Source organism: Haematobia irritans, chromosome 1 (assembly GCF_050003625.1).
Source record: "Haematobia irritans isolate KBUSLIRL chromosome 1, ASM5000362v1, whole genome shotgun sequence".
Taxonomy (NCBI): Eukaryota; Metazoa; Arthropoda; class Insecta; order Diptera; family Muscidae; genus Haematobia; species Haematobia irritans.
The window spans coordinates 75,927,999-75,950,335 of record NC_134397.1 but is presented as its reverse complement, the minus strand read 5'-3'; the positions used below and the strand labels follow the sequence as shown (position 1 = coordinate 75,950,335).

At 33.7% G+C, this 22,337-nt stretch overlaps 1 protein-coding gene across 4 annotated transcripts in view; it reads left to right on the top strand.

The window, feature by feature from the left end:
• Nucleotides 1-22,337, top strand: part of LOC142221201 (putative multidrug resistance-associated protein lethal(2)03659) — a 111,587-nt gene that overhangs the window by 25,313 nt on the left and 63,937 nt on the right. For 2 of the 4 annotated variants that reach the window (XM_075290815.1, XM_075290814.1), the window contains exon 2: nucleotides 14,846-15,023. In XM_075290815.1, coding sequence (XP_075146930.1) covers nucleotides 14,947-15,023 — 77 coding nt within the window. In that variant the 5' untranslated portion in view covers nucleotides 14,846-14,946. Of the gene's footprint in view, nucleotides 1-8,601; nucleotides 8,774-14,845; nucleotides 15,024-22,337 lie in introns of those variants that run through there. The other 2 variants (XM_075290813.1, XM_075290812.1) reach the window with 2 other exon arrangements.

Genomic DNA, 22,337 nt, shown 5'->3' with positions numbered 1-22,337 from the left:
CTAAAAAGCAAAAGCGGGTATAGGGTATTAGCTCGGATATAGGAGAACTCCCCCGCAAATGGGCAGAGGGATAAGTCATCTAGTTAATGAGATAAAGAGGGGGCATTAATATAAATTCTAATAGCTTAAAATCATTGCTGACTATTCTGGAGATTCCATGAGCGCAGCTGAACTTTAAGGCTGAGAGGGGTCAATTATATTTAGGCCAATTTTGTGGGTCGATTTTCAGACATTTCTATGAAGAGTTAGGTTAGGTTAGGTTAGTTGGCAGCCCGATGTATCAGGCTCACTTAGACTATTCAGTCCATTGTGATACCACATTGGTGAACTTCTCTCTTATCACTGAGTGCTGCCCGATTCCATGTTAAGCTCAATCACAAGCCCTCAGAAATGTCACCAGCATTACTGAGGTGGGATAATCCACCGCTGAAAAACTTTTTGGTGTTCGGTCGAAGCAGGAATCGAACCCACGACCTTGTGTATGCAAGGCGGGCATGCTAACCATTGCACCACGGTGGCTCCCTATGAAGAGTTAAAAGTAGGTATAGCTTATTAGCCCCAAGCCGGGAGAATTCCCTCGCCCAAATGCCAGAGGCGTAGGTCATCCAGTTAATGATATAAAGGGGGCAAATCCAACAAAAAGTTGCGCTCGTCTCAACACACCCATACAGTCCACTGCTGTGTATTTTCGGGAATCGTTAAATCCACGATTCAACAGCTGTCACGATGTCATAGACGTGGTTCGAAGCACCGCGATCATATTTTTTGAGCATTTCTTTCGACCAATTGACACGAACAGTTTTTGTCCAATTTTGTGGGATCAACGGCGAACAATTTTTTTGACGTTCAAATGTTCCACTAAGGTTGTGGTATCACAATGGACTGAATAGTCTAAGTGAGCCTGAATCTTAATCGGGCTGCCACTTTAACCTAACCTAATGTTGTCTCGATAGGTCACATGACGATCTGGAACAACTACTGATTTTGGTCGACCATTACGAAAGTGGTTTTGGAGTGAACTACGAACTCGGTTGCATCCACCATACCATCGATAAACACTAGTCCTTGGCGGAGTTTCATTGAATAAAATTCATCGATTCAAACAGTGGCAAAAGGAAAAGAGAGATGTATGTACAAAGATTTATTTCGGCAAAAGCCGACTAACTTTTATTCGGAAGGTTCGAGTGTGGTTTACTTTGGGTTTAGTGAACTGCCTGAATTTATTCTGATAATTGGTTGATAGTTTTGCTGCAAGTAGAGAATGCTGATGAGGAATGTGGTAATTCCGAAACGTGCGTCCATCCAACCATCTTGCAGTCTATTGGGCTTTGCCCAAATAAATTTGACAAATATTCTTTTCCTCTGTTGGTTAAACTGCACTTGTAGTTTAGTCAATGCATGGTTTTAAGCTGAAATCAAAAACAACAATAATGATTGAAGAATAAATCAATAATAACAAAGCAAAACGAGTGAAGTTAAATTTGTTTTATCGAAGACACAAACCACTTCAACTACCGCCAAGGAATTAGAATAGATTTTCGTTTGTAAACACAACTATCTTGAGAGACGGTAGGTGAAATATATTTCCGCGCCGAAAAAAGTTTAATATGGGGACACTACGCTAGCCGTCTCGGTATTCCATAGCGCAGTTGGGCTTCCCATAAAAAATATACGTCAACAACTTTTCGCCTGCCCCATATGGTTGTGTTTTCACACTTAATTGGACGTTACGAACATATCCTCAATAAAATCGGTGTATTCTTTGTTCCCCAAATGGGAAAATGACCTCAGACTTCTCCAAATCTGTCAATGAAATGACTGAGCAGTTTAGTATTCCCCGAATATGGGAGCGTGTCCACTGAAACATATGTTAGGTTAGGTGGCAGCCCGATATATCGGCTCACTTGTGATACCATTTGTGTACATTATATTTACTAACACAAAGAAAATATTTTTAAAATCGAGCTAACGATATCTATTTAATGAACATTTTTTACCAGGACAATGAAATTTTAAAAAATTGAACAGAGAAATCATAACAACAACGAAATTTTCATTGTATTTATGAAATTATTTCGTTTGCACAATTTTAATGACAAATTTCGTTAATATGATATAAGGACTAATTGCATTGGTTGTTTTCTAAAGTTCCAAAGTTTAAGCGAAGACACAAACCACTACAAACATATTTTTTGCTGTAAATTACATGTATTTTGTGTCATTACACAAATGTAGTTTACCTAATTTCTTACACCTAAAAACATTGCTGGGGCATAGTGATTCTATTAGCTTTAAACGCGTAGAATACTATTCTGAAGATTCCATGGACGTTGAGCTGGGTCTTTCGTTTGGATGGAATATTCATTTCCATGGAACAATTAGAATATTGTAATGGAATTTCCGGCATTTTAGCCATTTCCCGTGTATTTATACTGGCATAGTTTTTACCCAGCAAAAACTCTCATTACCCGGTAATCTTGTAGGTAAGACTATTTAAAAATTGATAACCACTTATTAATTGGCATCGCTTCGGATTACATTTACATACGCATGTCCTAGAAGGAAAGTACTTCTCCCCAGACATACTTTCGGCCATAAAATAAGTAGTGCATTTAAAGCATATAATCACCTAATATGCACTGGTAGAAAAAGTTTCGTTATATTAACGAAATGTGTCATTAAAATTGAGCCAATGAAACAAATTCGTTAATATAACGAAATTTTTCGTTACCATAATGAATATTCTGTTAGTCAACGAAAATTTTCGTACTATTAACGAATATTTTCATTGTCTTAATGAAAATGTTTCGTTATATCAATGAAAAATTTTCGTTGGCTCAATTTTAATGAAATTTTCTTTGTGTGTGTAATGACTTATTCGTAGATACACCAAAGCTTCCAAAATAGCCACTTATTGTCTCAGGCAACCAAATCTCGAAAATATTGATTTCTGTCGCCGATTACAATGGATCAAAATAAGGCGAGTGATGCTGTAAAAGAAGAACTACTTGAATAGAAACGAATATTGAATAAATAAACAAAAAAATCTAATAAATAATCTAAATAAGATGCAAATTAATTTCACACTTAAAATAGAAATAAATGTAGGTTGTTTAAGGGAGTTGGATTCGTGAATTACGTTATAATATATCCAATAGCTAATTCATATAAGGTTCAAAATCTACTAAAAGTGGATTTTAAGTCTCTTTTTTATAAGGCAAATGGCATTTGAAATTTAGTTTAAGCGCATTTTGGAAGTGTAATGTGAATGAGGTATAATAAAGCATTTATTTAAAACATAATATGACAATGTCATTAAACACAATTATTATGAAATATTTGTGATAAAAATTTCTTAACGGAACAATTTTCAGAATTACCGTTACATTACATATTCTTTTTGATTTTTTTGTAAGTGCTCGATTATGTGAATAATTATACCTAATGGTACCATCATTTATTCTAGTTTATTAATTCGTTAACTACAACTGCATAAAATTTGAGAATAACAATTCGAAAATTACCGAGAAGTATTTATTTTTGTCATTACAAGTTAGTCATTATAACTCACCGCAATGTAATGCAACGTGTAATGACAGCTTTACTCCTGGTAATGTCAATTGTAATGAGATGTGGTTACCTAGTTTTTGCTGGGTAGTTCTACCTTGATCTCTAAAAGTGGATTAAATAAAATTCTACATATGAGTTTTGGTTATTTGGCTGCATTCGCCCATGGACAACGACATAAATGTTTGCGTGTCCAAAGCAGATTTCAACAACTTTTCCCTATAGTAACTCGCATTTAGTGTGTCACCATGCTCGATGAGAACGATTGGAGTACAGGCATCATCTTCACCTATATATTCAGAGAGAATAAAAACACAAGAGGACGAAACTGTGAAGCGAAGCTGCGTCAGTAGGTGGCAGTCATGCGGAAAATTTCTCTAATATCAAGCAGTTTTTGTCGGCGCTTCTCTCAAATATTATACAGTTTGCGTCGGCGTCATCAAGTTCAGTTCTCTGCCCGTTTTACGAAAGGTAAGGAAAATAGGATTTAGAACCTACTTTGTAGCAACAAATGTTCTTATTTATAAATGTTTACATTCCATTAAATTTTTTGGCAGACAATTTGAAATTATAACTGCCGATGCCTTTATAAACAATTTATTAAAACAGCGCTTCGACCGCAACGCCGGTAATACCAAAGCTGCAGGCATTGTGCGATATCTATACGGTTGACAATTGCTTTCTTTGCAGAAGAGAACTTTTCGTCCTCTTGTATTTTCATTCCCTCTGATATATTATGCAGCTGTCATTTCTAGTTTGAGAGAAATACCAGCGTTACCAATTGGTAACACCCCTTGTAAGCTACCCTGTATAATCTCTAAAATTAATATTTCTGATTTGTACATTTATACGCAGATAAACCAAAGATAATTGAGTATAACAAGATTAAGCTTTGTGCTCTTATAAAGAGAAAACAAATGTCAAGGTGTAGAGGGCTATGAGAAAAAAAATTGTTTTATTTGTCAATTTTTTCCAAAGCAGCTCTGCCCAGGAATAAATTCAAAACGGCAATATTCACATAAAATCATAATGAATATTCGCTCTAAAATACACATACGTATTTAATATGTTTTAACTTTAATGTTAGTTTATACTATCAAATAAGGTTTTTGTTATCCTTTTTGCCTTAAAATTAACTATGTACATAAAACGGAAAACACAAAAGTCTGTAGTAGTACAACTCAAACAGTAATATATACATTTCTTAATCTCGATTATATGTAAAATCATTGGATTAATAAATGTTTGAATTGAATTGAAAATGCACATACGTTTTATTTTAATTTTCTACAATCATTTTGGTATTGCTTTTGTGGGTTTTTATTCAGAATTGTATGAAAAACACAAATGTTTTGATATTTTCCGACGCAAACGGCAGTACATTTGAGAGACACGTCGACGCAAACTTTATGATATTTTGTTGGCAGAGTCCTCTGGTGCTTCAGTTTTGCTATGACAAGACTGCATCTTCTTCTCAATTATCTTTGGATAAACGTTATACATTTTGACCACATAGATGTTTAGTGTATAAAAATTTGTATTTTAAAACTTTGTTTATTGTCTGTTTTTCTCAACGTGTATTGTGAATATTTCCACAATTCTCTGGGATTTATTGGGATTTTGATTTCACGGAGAGAGACCATACATCATTATGTCTAAAATTGCATACTTTCTTCAAACCATAAAAATTCTTCCAGCGAAAAACAAATCTTCTTCAATATTTGGGCTCATCATTTAAAGAGAGATATCTGAAAATTATGTACATGTGTAGATACTTATACGTGATCTTTGTCGTGATGTATAGATTTTCTAAAAATAATTAAGTCTGTCACATTTCGTTGGAAAATTAAATGTTTTTTCTCGTACTGATGTGTGAATGCAAGCAAAATGACGTATTTTCATTCCCGAACAATTGTCTTAAACGACAACAAATATAAAACAGTTTAAAAACATTATTTATATTAAAAAATTAGATATATTTTATTTTATATGAACATATTATTTACCCGGATATTTGTAGAATTCCATTATCTCCCTCCTGATTAACTCTCTGAAAATCTCAAAACTTTTGGATAATGACAGACTGAGGTATTTTTGTATGATCGCTTACTAACCTTAAAGAGTTCCTATTATGAACTAAAGCAAAAGAAAATTTTCGTACGATTGAATGAACTTTTCGTAAGAATGAACTAGAGTATGGTTAAAATGGTCATGATTTGCCGCCAATGATTTTCTTCTTTACTTTTAGTTCATTTTTTTCTATGAGAGGGTGTACTTTCGTGAACTGCAGTTAAAAAGTACAACAGGACATTAAAGTTTCCTGGTTTTAAAAATGCTTTGTGGAAATCTCGAATGTCGAGTAAAATTTAGTTCAAGTTTTGCACGAGTTAGTTTATTCTTCCTGTAAAACAGTTTACATTTTTTCGGTGTAGCAATCTTTGTTATACCCACCACAATACAATGGTCATGAGGGTATAAGAAGTTTACCATTCCGAAATATCGATTTCCGACTATACACACTATTCGTGATCAGAACGATGTAACCATGTCCGACCGGCCGTCTCTTTGTCTGTTGTAATCATCGTACAGCCTTCGAGATTCGATTTTTGTGTGCAAGCAGGTCAAGTTCGAAGATGGGCTATATTGATCAAAGTTTTGATGTAGGCCCTATATATACCGACCCCCCGATTTAGAGTCTTGGGTTTCTAGAAAGTTTTATTCCGATTTTCCCGAAATTTGAAAGTTAGAGGTATTTCAGTACCAAATAATAGCTGTGTCGAACATGGTGTGCATCGGTCCATTTTTGGTATAGGAGGCCCCATAAAGACCGATCTCCTGATTTGATTTCATGTTCTTCTAGAAACAGTAGATTTTCCGGAAATTAGAAATCTAGAGGTATTTTAGTACCACAAATAGGTGGTTCGTATTAGTCCATGTTTTAGGTTAGGTTAGGTTAGGTTATGTGACAGCCCGATGTATAAGGCTCACTTAGACTATTCAGTCCATTGTGATACCACAGTGGTTAACTTCTCTCTTATCACTGAGTGCTGCCCGATTCCATGTTAAGCTCAATGACAAGGGACCTCCTTTTTATAGCCGAGTCCGAACGGCGTTCCACATTCCAGTGAAACCACTTAGAGAAGCTTTGAAACCCTTAGAAATGTCACCAGCATTACTGAGGTGGGATAATCCACCGCTGAAAAACTTTTTGGTGTTCGGTCGAAGCAGGAATCGAACCCACGACCTTGTGTATGCAAGGCGGGCATGCTAATCATTGCACCACGGTGGCTCCCTCCATGTTTTAGTATAACTCCCATAAAGACCCATCTCCCGATTTGACTTCTTGGGCTTCTAGAAATCGCAATTTTTATCCGCTTTGTCTGAAATTGGAAATCTAGAGGTATTTTAGGGCCACAAAAACCTGTATCGTATTTAGTGTTTATCAGTCCATATATATACATCTCCCGATTTCACTTCTTGAAGGGGTAGAAGGCGCACTGGTCTTCCAAATTACTCGAAACTAAAAGTAATATTTCCAGATTTTATCATTTGAACCGATCTTCTTGAGGTAGCATTTTTCTGTTCTCTGGTATGCTCCCGTGGCCATATATATATATATATATATATATATATATATATATATATATATATATATATATATATATATATATATATATATATATATATATATATATATATATATATATATATATATATATATATATATATATATATATATATATCCAATTTGCCTGCAATTGGAAATCTAGAGGTATTTTAGGACCATCAAAAAGTGTACCGAAAATGGTGCCTATCGGTCCATGTTTTGGTATACCCCCATATGGACCGAATTCCCGATTTTGCTTCTTGGGCGTCTAGAAAGTGTATTTTCTATCCGATTTGCCTGAAATTTGAAATCTAGAGGTAATGGGGTGTATCGGTCCATGTAGTGTAGCCCCCATATAGACCGATCTCCCGATTTTACTTCTTGGGCTTCTAGAATCCGTAGTTTTAATCCAATTTACTCGAAATTTGAAATCTAGAGGTACTCCAGGACCCTAAAGACATGTACCGAAAATGGTGAGTACGGGTCCACCGGCCCTCCTATTTGGGGTCTGGATTAGAGGTGTGCGCGTGACACGAAATTCTCGTGACACTTGGGATGAAAATCTACAGATTTTAGATTTCAAATCAAGGCGTTATTTCATAATTTTCTTGCACACTTACAAGAGATGTTTATTATTCCTCTAAAACTCAAACAAAAATGGTTCTTATAAATTCAGAATCTGATCTAGTCTTCATAGGTAAAATCTTTACATTTATCTATGGGAAGCGTACTGGTTGAACTGATCTGTTTGGGAAAATATCTGTCATCAAAGCCCCCTGAAATTTTCAAAGGAAACTATTATATTTGATTCATGGTGGTGGGTCTTTAAGATTCGGCCCGGCCGAATATATACTTGTTTCCTATTGCCTTTTTTCACGAGTACAAAGCTACTATGGCCTTTCTCACCCTTTCGTCAATATTAAGTTTAAAGTTCAGCTTCCTGTCAGCCAAGGTATTTTGCACACTAACCAAAATGAATTTCAATACCTCCTAATTTTGCGATCTTTGCAGAACATGACTAGTTCCGTCTATGCAGGATTTACCCCTAGACTATTCTCTTTCGCCCATTTCTCAGTCATCCGGAGGGCTCTTTGTGATTATATCTCTAATTGCGGATGGGAATTTTCCCCTGGCTGCTAGAGCCACATTAAACAGATATTTTTAACCTAATAAAAGTTATCGTTAGATTCTGGGAAATGCATGTAAAATTTCATTTGGCAACCCTATTACTAAGACGTCACTGAGCAAACCAATGTGATTTTGCTTGGTTAAAATCTAAATAAAAAAATATGGGAAGCACAAGAACAGAAACTCTCCCAATAGCAGCTATCAAAACAACGAGTTTTTTGCGGCAGAGACAAAAAACAAAAAACTATGCTCACCAATCTCTACAGGCTTCAGACATTCAGTGAGCCGGTTGTTGAGTTAGTTTACCACGCTGTTTGTATCCGAACGTATGTCGTATCGCATGGAACTCACCCATGTCAAACGTTAAGAGTGTTTCTCACAAACGAAGTGCGTAATCTAAAAACTGTCCGTCTTTCATTCGTATATTTTGTTGTTCGATCGGATGGGTGAATAGGACGGTTGTTGTCTGGTGTGAGTTGTGGAAATTGTTAAAATTAAAATAAAAAATACAAGACAAAAAAATGAAATGCATACCTAAAGTCCAGAATGCCAGACAGGAGTCATTTTCCTTGTTACAAGTGGACGGACAACTGTTTGTTCGTCTAGTTGTTGGTGCCCCATCGAAGTTTGGATGCAATTGGAAACGCCTCATATCGACGATATTGTTATTATTATTAATTCAATTGTTATGGCATTTACGGTTCGAATAATTTCATTAAAGATTAAACGCCACTTGAATATCGAGAATCGAAACGGATCGTATCGCAATAATGGATCGCTGTGCCATACACTGGCGACTCTCAGATCGAATTGCTGCTTACATTAACTTCTTTGGAATTTTATAAATTTGAGAAGAGCCAGAACCGTTACACACAATGGCAATGATTTGAGTCTATAGAAATGATTGGGTGAAATCAGTCGAAATGTTGTTTTTTTTTATTTGCAAATATTAAATAAATGTCATGATTATTTATGGCACATAGAATGCTAGACTATGCAAAAAATACAATTGAGGCAAATTTGAAAAAAAAAAAAAACTGAAGTGTTAAACATTTAACATACAGCTGCGCCGGCGCCTCATACTTCGAATTAGAGATGTGTTCGTGACTGATGCTCACTATTGCTATTTGTTTACTCACGCATGACATTGGTTTTTACCAACCGCCTATAACCAAAAAAAAACAGTTTACTCTTTTTAATATAAAATTGTACCATTGAAGTTGAAACAATATCTTCAAAACTTTTTGTTCCTAAAAAAAAACAAGTGAACTGTGTTATGGGAATGAACTACTTCGTGCAAAAATTGAACTAAATTGTATTTAATTTTTTGAAATTTCCATAATGCGTTGTTAAAATAGCAAGAATTTACAAAGAGTTTTAATTTTTTTAACTAACATTAACGAAATATTTTCTGCTTATAAAGTAAAAAATAACCAAACGTATAGAAAATAAATCATTGGCGCTAATCATTTTCATATAAACAATGTTGTAGTTATTTTTTTCGATCATTGAAAACTGCACAACAAATTTCTTCGGCTTTTATATGCGCGTATAGTTCATAAAATTTGTAACACTTATTTGAGAAAACTTGAGAAAACTTTTTAAAAATGAGAAATTTTGATTTTATTCGATCTTTCTTTTTCTATTTAATTTTTAAAAATGTATAAATCTTGTATTTGCTTAAAAAATGCATAATAGCAAACAAAACATTTAGGAACTTGAAATTTGGTAGTAACAGATTGGCTGATAAGTCCCCGGTCTAAAAAAGAAAATCACATTTTTTTTTTCAAAATTCGTTTTTATTATTCAACATAGTTCCCTTCAATAGCGATACAACAATTATAACGACTTTCCAATTTTTTGATACCATTTTCGTTTTTGCCTCAAAATAGGCCTCAGTTTCGGCGATCACCTCTTCATTGCAGCCAAATTTTTCCCTGCGAGCATCCTTTTGAGGTCTGAGAACAAGAAAAAGTCCCTGGGGAACAGATCTGGAGAATAGGGTGGGTGGGGAAGCAATTCGAAGCCCAATTCATGAATTTTTGCCATCGTGCTCAATGACTTGTGGCACGGTGCGTTGTCTTGATGGAACAACACTTTTTTCTTCTTCATATGGGGCCGTTTTGCCGCGATTTCGACCTTCAAGCGCTCCAATAACGCCATATAATAGTCACTGTTGATGGTTTTTCCCTTCTCAAGATAATCGATACAAATTATTCCATGCGCATTCCAAAAAACAGAGACCATTACTTTGCCAGCGGACTTTTGAGTCTTTCCACGCTTGGGAGACGGTTCACCGGTCGCTGTCCACTCATCCGACTCAGGAGTGTAGTGATGGAGCCATGTTTCATCCATTGTCACATATCGACGGAAAAACTCGGGTGTATTACGAGTTAACAGCTGCAAACACCGCTCAGAATCATCAACACGTTGTTGTTTTTGGTCAAATGTGAGCTCGCGCGGCACCCATTTTGCACAGACCTTATGCATATCCAAATATTGATGAATGATATGACCAACACGTTCCTTTGATATCTTTAAGGCCTCTGCTATCTCGATCAACTTCATTTTACGGTCATTCAAAATCATTTTGTGGATTTTTTTGATGTTTTCGTCGGTAACCACCTCTTTCGGGCGTCCACTGCGTTCACCGTCCTCAGTGCTCATTTCACACGCTTGAATTTTCACAGTTTTGGGGATATTTCCCCAAATAGGGGATTTTTTCTCGGATGGGGACGAAATGTTAGAGTTGGGGATTTGGTGGAGTTTTTCCACAAATTTTGGGATTTTTGTGTGGAATTTTCGAAATGTGTTCAGTATAATAAATCAGATTTAGAATTATGGTTCATATGAAATTCTTTACTCCTACATGCTTACTCCTAAGAAAGGGCTTAAAGTAGTACAGAGAATCTCCAAAATATTAAAAAAAACTTTCCTCCTCTTTGTTCCACGGCATTCATTTGGGGAGCCCAAGAGTTACTTTGCAACTAATTCTGTTTCCTAAGAATTTGTTTGTGAAGTTATTTCGTAACGACTCGGGTTGAACTGTTGCCCCCTCATCTGCGTACGAGTACGTACTCAGAACATTTTGATATATGAGCGCTATTTAAATAAAATAAAATTTTGTCCAAAAAATGGAATTAAATCGTACATTTTCGTACGATTTTTTTATAACTTTCGACGTGGAATAAAAAATTTATTTACTGCAAAAAGTTATTTTTAAAATTTTGTAAGAAAATTTCCCCAGCCCAACTCAACAACAGTGCATCGATGAACTCAATTCAATTTTTGGCGATGGAGCTCCAAAACCTTAGGCATTAGTGGGACCGGCATACACAGAAAAGGTCATTTGTAAAACTGATGCCAAAATTAGCTTACATTTATTGCAAAAAAATATTTTATTTTAAGTTTTTGGGAGCCACCGTGGTGCAATGTTTAGCATGCCCGCCTTGCATACACAAGGTCGTGGGTTCGATTCCTGCTTCGACCAAACACCAAAAAAGTTTTTCAGCGGTGGATTATCCCACCTCAGTAATGCTGGTGACATTTCTGAGGGTTTCAAAGCTTCCCTAAATGGTTTCACTGCAATGTTGAACGCCGTTCGGACTCGTCTATAAAAAGGAGGTCCCTTGTCATTGAGCTTAAAATGGAATGGGGCAGCACTCAGTGATAAGAGAGAAGTTCACCAATGTGGTATCACAATGGACTGAATAGTCTAAGTGAGCCCATAGACAAATTAGAAGAAGATGCTATCTTGCCATTGCAAAACTGAAGCACCAGAGGACTCTGCCAACAAAATATCATGAAGTTTGCGTCGACGTGTCTCTCAAATGTACTGCCGTTTGCGTCGGAAAATATCATAACATTTGTATTTTTCAAACATTTCTGAATTAAAACGCCTAAAAGCAATACCAAAACGATTATAGAAAATTAAAATCAAACGCATGTGTATGTTAAAGCGAATATTTATTATGGTGTTATGTGAATATTGCTGTTTTAATTTATTACTGGGCAGAGCTGACATGGAAAAAAATTGACAAATAAAACAATTTTTTTTTCTCATAGCCCTCTACATCTTGACATTTGTTTTCTCTTTATAAGAGCACAAGGCTTAATCTTGTTATTCTCAATTATCTTTGGTGAGCCTGATACATCGGGCTGCCACCTAACCTAACCTAACCTAAGTTATTTTTAAAATTTTCCCAAGCCTAACGAATTTTTCTTTATTCTAATGACCTACAAATAAGTACAATTCTCACTAAAACGGAAGAAGGTTTTCGTACACTTCTCAAAAATAGTAAGAATGAACTACATCGCGTTTAAAATGGGAATGATCTGGCGCCAAAGATTATTTCTTTATTTTTAGTTCATGCATTTAGTAAAAAAATCCAAAAATGTCAGAGAATGTTCGTTAATTTAATGAATCTAAAAATTTGGAATACAATTTAGTTCAATTTTCGTACGAGATAGTTTATTTTTCCCATAATATAGTTTACTTTTTCTCTGTATACTTTCAATATTGCATGCACATCAAAAAGTTTGGGTGAAATCAGTGTTGTCAGTATTTTCCGGGCCCAATTTAATTTAAAATTCCCCACAAAAATCCCCAATATATTTTTGGCAAGTTTTTTTGGAATAAAGTAAAGGAAATGCGTAAAAAATTACAAATTGGAAAAATTTTAATTTTTTGTTATACCAGTTTGCGAGTTACAAAAAACTGAAGATTTCAAAACACAACTCCAGGAGGCGGGTGCTCAAAATTTCATCCGATACAAGCCCTCATCAGTTGTTGTCCCGATATGAACTCTATTCTATATGTGTGGGATATATTTTCCAAATCAGAGACGTACGCAAATAATTTCTCAATCTTAGGAAATAGAGTAAATTGTTAACTAGCTCTTGGGCCACCCAAAATAAATGCCGTGGAGTAGGATTTTTTTTTTTATATTTTGGAAATTTTCTGTACTTAAGTAAATAATTTCATATAAACCATAATTCTTCATCTAATTTATTATAGCGAACAGATTTCGAAAATTCCCCACAAAATACCCAAATTTTTGGAAATTCCCCACCAAGTCCCCAACTCAAAAATGTTGTCCCCATCCCCAAAAAAAAAAATCCCCGATTTGGATAAAAATCCCCAATACTGGCAACACTGGGTGAAACCATTATGTACAAATAATTCTTTGCGAATTGTCCTTGGTACACAAATAATTGTTTGCGAGTTGTCTTCCAAGAAATCAGGAAAACCATCCGCCGAAAACGGACCACTCTTCAGTTATTGAGTTATTTCAAGAAATAGAATTTCGACGTGGGCAAGCAACAGTAATGCATAGTAGTGGGTTCAAAAATTTGATAGCAACACTACCATTTTCCGCCAAGGAATTAGAGTAGATTTTAATTTGGCGACACGCCGCTAGCAGTCGCGCTATTCGGTCGAGTATTTTGGGCTTCCCATAAGAAATGCATGTAAACAAAGTTGGCAAAATTTACGAGGGATTTTAATTGGGGAATTTAGTTTTAAACTGGAGATTTTTTTTTTGGGACAAAAGCATCATGATTTGGGCACAAGAGCTAGAAAAATACTGGCAACACTGTTCAACAATGCATACACGCGTGTTTCATGTCACTAGCCCATCTCCACTTCGGATTATGTTTTCATGTCTTCTTGCTCAGTGGTACAACTGTTAGTGTCGGCATGTTAACACACTCTCTTGTTTTTTTTTTTTTGCATTTCAAAATAAATAAATAATTTGTTGCAATTTGTGTTAAAATGTTGCTCCCCTAAACGAGATCTTATTGAAGTATTTGAATGGTTAGCCGGTATTTAACGAATATCCAGTAAAAAACGCGGTAATTTTTCACAGTTTTTTACAGGGTTTAACGTTTATGGACATATATATCGAGAGATAAAAGAATTTTTGATAAACATATTCAAAATCTAAAATAATCGGATTGGATATATAGGATAGCTGGCACGAAATGTAAACAAACGATAAAATTCCATTGAGGTATAATGTAGTATGTTACAAGAGCTTTTTCCCAATGCCAACAAAGTCAATAATAAAATATATTTTTAACAATTGCACCTTTGGGGTTCACGGCTATCTCACATAGCTAAGAAGTAATTTGGTTTTTCAATACCTAACTCAAAAACCTAAATTGTTTGCTATGAAGATATTTGAAATTCTTAAAATCCTACAAAAAGATAGGACAAAATCTAAACGACTAGCACTTATATTAAAAAAAAAAAAAAAAAAACAAACCGACCACTTCCATATCGAATATAATAGTTTAGTGGTTGTTATTATGAACACTCATTTCATTGTGGTCTGCTAATGAAAGTTGATGTGGGCGATCGCTATGTGATCTCTATGAGCCTTATTTCTTTTTTTTTTATGATTTGTTTATTTATCTAATTTCTTTTATGAATAAGCGTCTGTCTAGATTATGAATTTATGGACAATGTAATGGATATCTAGCAATTTGCCATTTGAAATTAACCCCACTAACTAACCGCATTCGTTTGGTTTTGAATTTCAGTTAATTTGCGATTTGTGTATTGCGGCGGAATCGGGTGTTTGGTGTTAAACGCTGGAATTTTTTTAGATCGCTAAACGTACGAATCACAAAATACTGCCATCATGCAATCATTTAAGGCAGACGAATTGCCTGAAAATCCCCGGGAATCGGCAAATCCATTGTCATCGATGATGTTCTGGTAAGTACTAGAGAAATTTTATTGATTTGAAATTTGAAAATTTTTTTGCTTGAAACTATCAGAGCATGAACACACACAAAATAAAATTATTTCTTTTCTCCGACGAATGAAAATATTTGTTTTATTTATGTCCGAGTAGTTCCTATATGCCTGTTGTAGGCATACGTAGCAATAGTTGCAACAAGTTAGATTTTATTTGCACTAATTCACGTTGCAAATTTATTTATTTATTTACACGGCTAATAGCAGCCGGGACATTACAAAATATATCGTTTCAATTCAATTAAATATAATTCACTATTCCAAGTGGGCCAGAAGGGACCCTATAGGTCAGTAAGGACCACAGCGAGTCAGAAAGGACTCCCAAGCTAGTTATACGAGATGGGTCAGAAGGGACCCCGTTGAGTAAGTAAGGGCTCCGCGGTACTCAATAAAGTTCAATATATATAAGCAGATGGATCAGGAGGGACCCCATTGAACCAGACAAAGTTTAAAAAGTGCCACCATGGACGGTAGGGCGCGCAAAACAGGATAATAGAAGCAGTAATTGGATGAGCAGGATCAAAAAATTTTTATAATACAGCTGGCAATTTAGAAGGCAAAACCCCTTGGATCAGAAACTCTGTTGTTAAAATTAAGAATAATTTCCTTGATGGCAGGAATCGGATCGGTTAAAGAAATCAATGAATAGACCGAATTAAAGTTTTTACACAAAACATTAAGGGGATTAAATAATTAATAGTTAACATATGCAAAATTCAGTCTTTAAGAATACAAAGTTCCTAGTTAAACGATTTGGAACATTGTAGCAAATTCTCGATGTCAAGCAGTGTGAATCAGTATATCCATTAATAAGTTTAGTTAAAAACACAATACCGTACATAAACCGTCTACGTTCAAGAGATGGAAGATCAATTAACATAAGACGACTAGAATATAGAGACAAATCGCATAAATTATTCCAGCCCCCTCAAATCAAAAATAAGAAACTGCTTCTGTACAGATTCAATACGTTCAATAGAACAACGATAACTAGTGACCAGATAACACACGCATACTCTAATATCGGTCTAACCGGAGTCGTAAAGAGCCTCTTCGTAAGATAAGGATCAACAAATTCCTTAGACCAAATTCCTGAAACCCAAAACACCAGTTGCCTTATTGACACATCCCTCAATATGGGGACCAAAGTCAAGCCTGGAATCAAACAATACACCTAAATCATTAAATCTAAGCACATTCTCAAGCCTATAATTCCCAACATAGTACTCAGTCTGTTCACTCTACGAGAAAAAGTCATCTTCTTACACTTCACAAGATTGAGTAACATACAATTAGAGGCACGCCAATCTGCCAACTTGTCAATTTTCCCCTTGAAGAACTAAAGAATCACTAGCTTTATCGAATGAAAGAAACAGCTTAACATCATCTGCGTACATCAATATCCTCGATGATACGATAACCGACGGGAGATCGTTCAAATATAGGTTAAACAGAACCGGTCCTATGTGGCTGCCCTGGGGAACTCCAGATGTCACACGTATAAGCATAGATAAACTATCTTTAAATGCAACTCTCTGAGTTCTACCATGCAAGTAGGAATCGATCTAGCGGAGAAGAGTAGGTGGAAATGCCAAAACATCTAATTTGTACAATAATAGCCTATGATTCACCATGTCGAACGCCTTGCTGAAATCCGTATAGATTACATCCAGTTGACGTCTTTGAGAGAATGATTCGAACACATGACCAACAAATTCAAGTAAATTAGTCACAGTAGACCTACCTCTCATAAAACCATGTTGGCATCCTGATATAATATTAGAAATTCTCCTAGTTACCAAAAGCTCAAACAGTTTAGGTATAACACTTAACTTAGCAATACATCTGTAATTCCCAATGTCAGACCTACTACCTTTCTTGAACAAGGGATTGACATAACTAATCTTCCATATGTCTGGGAAGCTACCATCCCTCAAAGATAAGTTAAACAGACCTCAGATTCCGTCAACGTATTATGGGAAAGTATAGTAAAAGAGGGAATGAAATACGGATAAACCGATCCAACATTCGAACTATCAACATAGGACTCCTTAAAATAATCAGCGAACATATCAGCAATCACTCTCTCACCATTAGAAACTGTGTCCCTATATCTCATAAAACTAGGAAAGGTGCGTGTCCTTCTTTTCGAATTAACGAAATTATAAAAAAGTCTTAGGATTGGAGTTCAGCGCATAGCGCATTCCACTCAAATAACTTTCATAGCCATTCTTGTTGAGTCTGAGGAAATTGGATCTAGCAACAGAGTAGTTAAGAAAATCAATAGATTTGCCACTCAAAAAAAATTTCCTGTACAACCTAATTCTTAAGTTACGAACACGACGAAGTTCCTTTGTAAAACCAGCAACTTGAGAGACTAAATTATCTCAATCAAATAACCAATCAACACGGCTAAGGGCACCCTTAAGTCCTAATATGTCAGATTTTCTAAAATCCAATTGTATCCTACGAGTAGAATTAGAGGACGTAATCTCCCGACTATAGGAATCCAAGGAAATACAAAGAGTAGGATGGTAAGTGTCTTCAGGATTTGCGAAGGGTTCCACTCTAGAGACATAGATGTCAGAGACGTTATAAAATACCAAGTCAAGCATTCTCCCAGAAGTGTTATGAACGTTATTAATTTGAGACAAAGCAAGATCGGACAAAATGTCAAGGAAAGAGTTGAACCGTTCAAATGTCTGGGGAAGAAGAAAGTTAGAGTCAACACAAGGAGTCCAAGAGATTCTAGGAAGATTAAAATCGCCAAGAACAATCAGAATATCGTCAGGAGAGGAAATTTCATTAACACATCGTAGACGCCGAGCATAACCCAAATACACATCCTGACTAGAACCAGGCTGAATATATAAACATACAAGAAAGAAGGTGCGTTTACGTATACGAACCTTGACACAAACAAAATTCATTCTCATCATCACCTGGAATATCAACAACAGAAGAAGGGAATGATTTAAGAACCTACCCTATACACTGAAGAAGAGTTTTCTTTTCTGAGGAACGAAATTTTAGACAAATTAAGTTTTCTTTTGATATTTTGATATATTGAAGTAAATAAAAATCATTAGATAAAATCGTTGCAACACTTGTCACAAATTACGGTTTACACAGAAAAAAATAGTTAAACTAACTTATTTTTATTGGAAAAAATGTATTTGCTAGTAATTAAATTTTATTATTTTTATCGAAATGTTCTACAGCTTAATGAAATCTTACTTTTTTTAAGTATGTCTCAAAAATTTTATGAACTGAACGTGGGTATAAAGTTCAACATGGGAATAAGTTCAATATGAACTAAAGCAAAAGTAAATTTTCATACGATTCCCAAAAATAGTAAGAATGAACTACTGTATGGTTAAAATGGCGCCAATGATTTTCTTCTTTACTTTTAGTTTATTTTTCTTCTATGAGAGGATGTAATTTCGTGAACTGCAGTTAAAAAGTACAACAGGGAATTAAAATTTCCTGGTTTTAACAAACCTTTGGGGAAATCTCAAAATGTGGAGTACAATTTAGTTCAATTTTCGTGCGAGGTAGTTCATTCTTCCTATAAAACAGTTCGCTTTTTTCGGTGTATTTGCTCTTTAAGAAAATACTTGATAACAAAAGGAAATTTCGTTTGTCTTAAATTTCATTCCTGAGGAAAGTATTTTTTCTTTGGGTGTACCTACCTAATGATTAAAATAAACTTCATTACTTTCATTTCGGAGAAAATCATTATATATTCGCGTGCTTGTATATTTAATATTTATTAATTATTTGAAATTTCCAATACAATGTGGTATGCTATTAGGCACAAATATCCTGGAAATTCGACAACTGAATGGTCTACCAGCGAAAACATAGTTTGCAATTTTCTTTTTCTATAAAAATTTTTATTTAGAAAGAAAATTTGTGCAATTAAATCTAATGACAATGTGACCAAATTAAATCCAAATGAAGATACATGAAAATGGCCATATTTTACCAATCACTTTCAATCTAAAGAAACTAAAATATATTTAATTGGCGCGAATATAATAATGGTTAATAATTCCTATATCTAAATATGGCCGCCATGAAATTTCATATCTATATGATTGCATCCAAAACTATAGACACAAACAAGGTAATTAAAATTAATTGCAAGTTAAGCCCTAATGGTAGATTTTATTAAACATGTGCATGTGAGTAAAATGTGACTCATACACACGTATGAAGTTTGCCCTTCACACAGAAAAAATTTGAATTCAATTTTTTCCTTTGCCACCGTCTAATGAAGAGAAACATTCGGTTTATACTTTTCCGGTGGCAAAGAGTTGTTGTTAAACACATTTTATTTTTTGAAAATTCGCCCTTTTTCATCGATATATTTTAAACCACTTAACTTATCACAGAACCAATTATACATGTTTGTTCGTCATCTTAATACCTTGCATTCAAATACAAACAATAATCGCACATTTCTAACTCGAGATATAAAATGCCGAAAAACTAAAACTAACGGAATATCTCAAAAACTGTTCCATAAAAAAATTTTAACTTTCATTTTCAGCAGTTCAAAATACATTAGAAAAGTAACCTCTCATCAAATGTACATTTTCATTGTAAACTAGTGTTATTAATTCATTTAACATTACTTAGTTAAGATTAATTTCAACTCAGTTAATTAAAATTTAACTGAACAAAATTTAAATTTATATTTTAAATTAAATATATTTGAGAAGGCTTGAATCTACCTCATCTAAACCGATCTGAATTAAATTGTACTAAATTAAATAAAATTACATAAAGTTTTATTAAAAAATTCTAAACTTATTTTAATGCAACTAATTTCAATAAATTAGTAAAGATTGAAGTGATTTATTTTATTTTAAATTTAGTTAGTTTATATTAATTTAATTTTTTAGAACAATATATTGAAGAAAAATTTTGTTTAAAAATAAACTAAAATAAATTATTTTGAACTAAATTAAGCCAAAATAAATTAATGTAAATAAAATCCATCAAATTGGCTTTTGGAAATTTTCGATAACCAATTTTTTGGGGTATGAAAATACTATAAATTATAAATAATATAAAAATAATGAAGTAAAATAAATTTATATATTTAAATTTATTTATTTAATTAATTAATTTAAATTAAAAATCCTTTTGCACGCCAAAAATACACTTAATATTAATTAACTTAATATTACATACAAAATTACAAATTAAAATTACATTAAATTTATGTAAACTCAGTAAATTTAAATTTAATTTATTAAAATTTATTTATGTATTTTAAATTACATTTATTAGAACAGACATATTTATGTTATAATGAAATAAATCAAATTGAACTGAACTAAACTAAACCAGAATAAATTAAATTTCATTAAATTTTATAAAACTAGGTTAATTTTTATTATGTTAAATTAAGTTTTATTATATTAACTCAAGTTGTATTTAAAATTTAATTCATTTTAATTATTTAAAAATTAAAAAAACTGCTAATTTAATTAAATTTAGTTAGATTATATCAAATGATGTTATTTTTAAATGACATAATGTAGAAAAATTGAAATAAATTAAATTAACATTGATATTTTGAAGTAAATAGTTATTTGAATAAAATTTAAATAAATAAATAATAAATAAATAAATAAACTGAAATTAATTCAGTATAATCTAAAATAAAATTAAATAAAAAATACAATCTAAATAACCATATCTTCTTTGCACACTCAAAACTTATTGCTGGGTAATACCTGTATTCCAGCATAATTTATCGCAATGTAAGGATACAACATGTATTTAAAACACTCCCTTTAATATTCAAATTAGCTTTGCGAAAGTTATTGCTAAAATCTTTTCTGATGAAATACCACTCAATACTCGTCTGTGATGTATGATTCCTGTCATATTTGAATGTATTAACGATTGGAGGAGGTAATTTAAATTTGAATATTCGATACGAATCAATGGTGCTGCTACAGCATGACGTCTCCAAAAAAACCATGTAATAGGAGGGGACGAGGGGGCACTACAAACTGTAAGCGCCGTTGACTGTCAGTATGTAATTCAATTTTCTATAACGAATTCGAATGGAATTGGGCGCTAATGCTTACCATGGTGGAGGTGCTGATGGTGAAAGTGTTGAAGAATAACTCTCTGGGGGAAAATGTATCATCGCTCGTCCATATTCCCTAGTCACATCCGCAGTCAAACCAGCAATCAGTATTCTTTGGCATTTAAAGCTTTTTGGATTTGCATTCATGGCATTTAGTGGCATTTTTATGTACATTGATAACTGAAATGCATTTGTTTTCGAATGCAGAAGAAAACAAAAACTGCATCGATTAACCGAATGCTATGGACAAACCTGAAACCAGATTAACGTTAAATGGAAAGTTTAGAAAAAAGGCGTAATTACTTAGTGTAATGTCACGCACATGTTCATTAAACAACATTAAAATATTAATTACTCCATATTATTTGAGCACTCAAAATTATATCACTATCTCATATAAAAGCTTGAGTGGTATTTGGATTAGTTACCAGGATATTGATAACTGTTCTATAAACCGCTGATATTGCGGCTTAAATAACATTTTAACTTTTTAGCTTCGTGGTAGATGGAAAATATAAAAAAAAAATCTCTATATACTCTAACCAAATAGGAAAGTACTATTCAAGTTGATTTGGATATGTTTGGATAGATGATGGAAAAAGTATAGAGATCAAAAGAAAAACATAATGTTAACATTTTGGTGGCAACCTTAATGACCACACAGCTCACTCAGTATTATATGATTTTCACTTTCAAAAAGGGTTAAAATGGTTACATTTCATTTAAATTTGTTATAACTCGGAAATTGTAACTTTTTTGTTTCAAATAGATAAAAAACAGTGTAAGAATTAATAAAATGATACAAAATTTTTAAATTTTGTCAAAATGCTAATTTCATTTTAGAAAAATTGGGATTTTTTGAATGTATTTGAGGTCAGACGTTTCAGACAATCTTTAGAATGCATTAAAAATTGGAAAAAAATATTTATTTGGCATTTTGCCAAATCACAACATTTTTTAATTAACATCCAAAAAACTGAATTCGGATTACACCATAAGAAGTGATGCAAATTCAGTATAACGGTTGTTCAAATTGTGGACACTCATCCTATGACAAGCCCATGTTAAATGCGTCGCTTCTACGCCAATTGTGCACTACTTCCGTATCCAAAAAGAACATTTTCACAGCTTTTTTTGCTGGGAAATCAAATGAAACATTT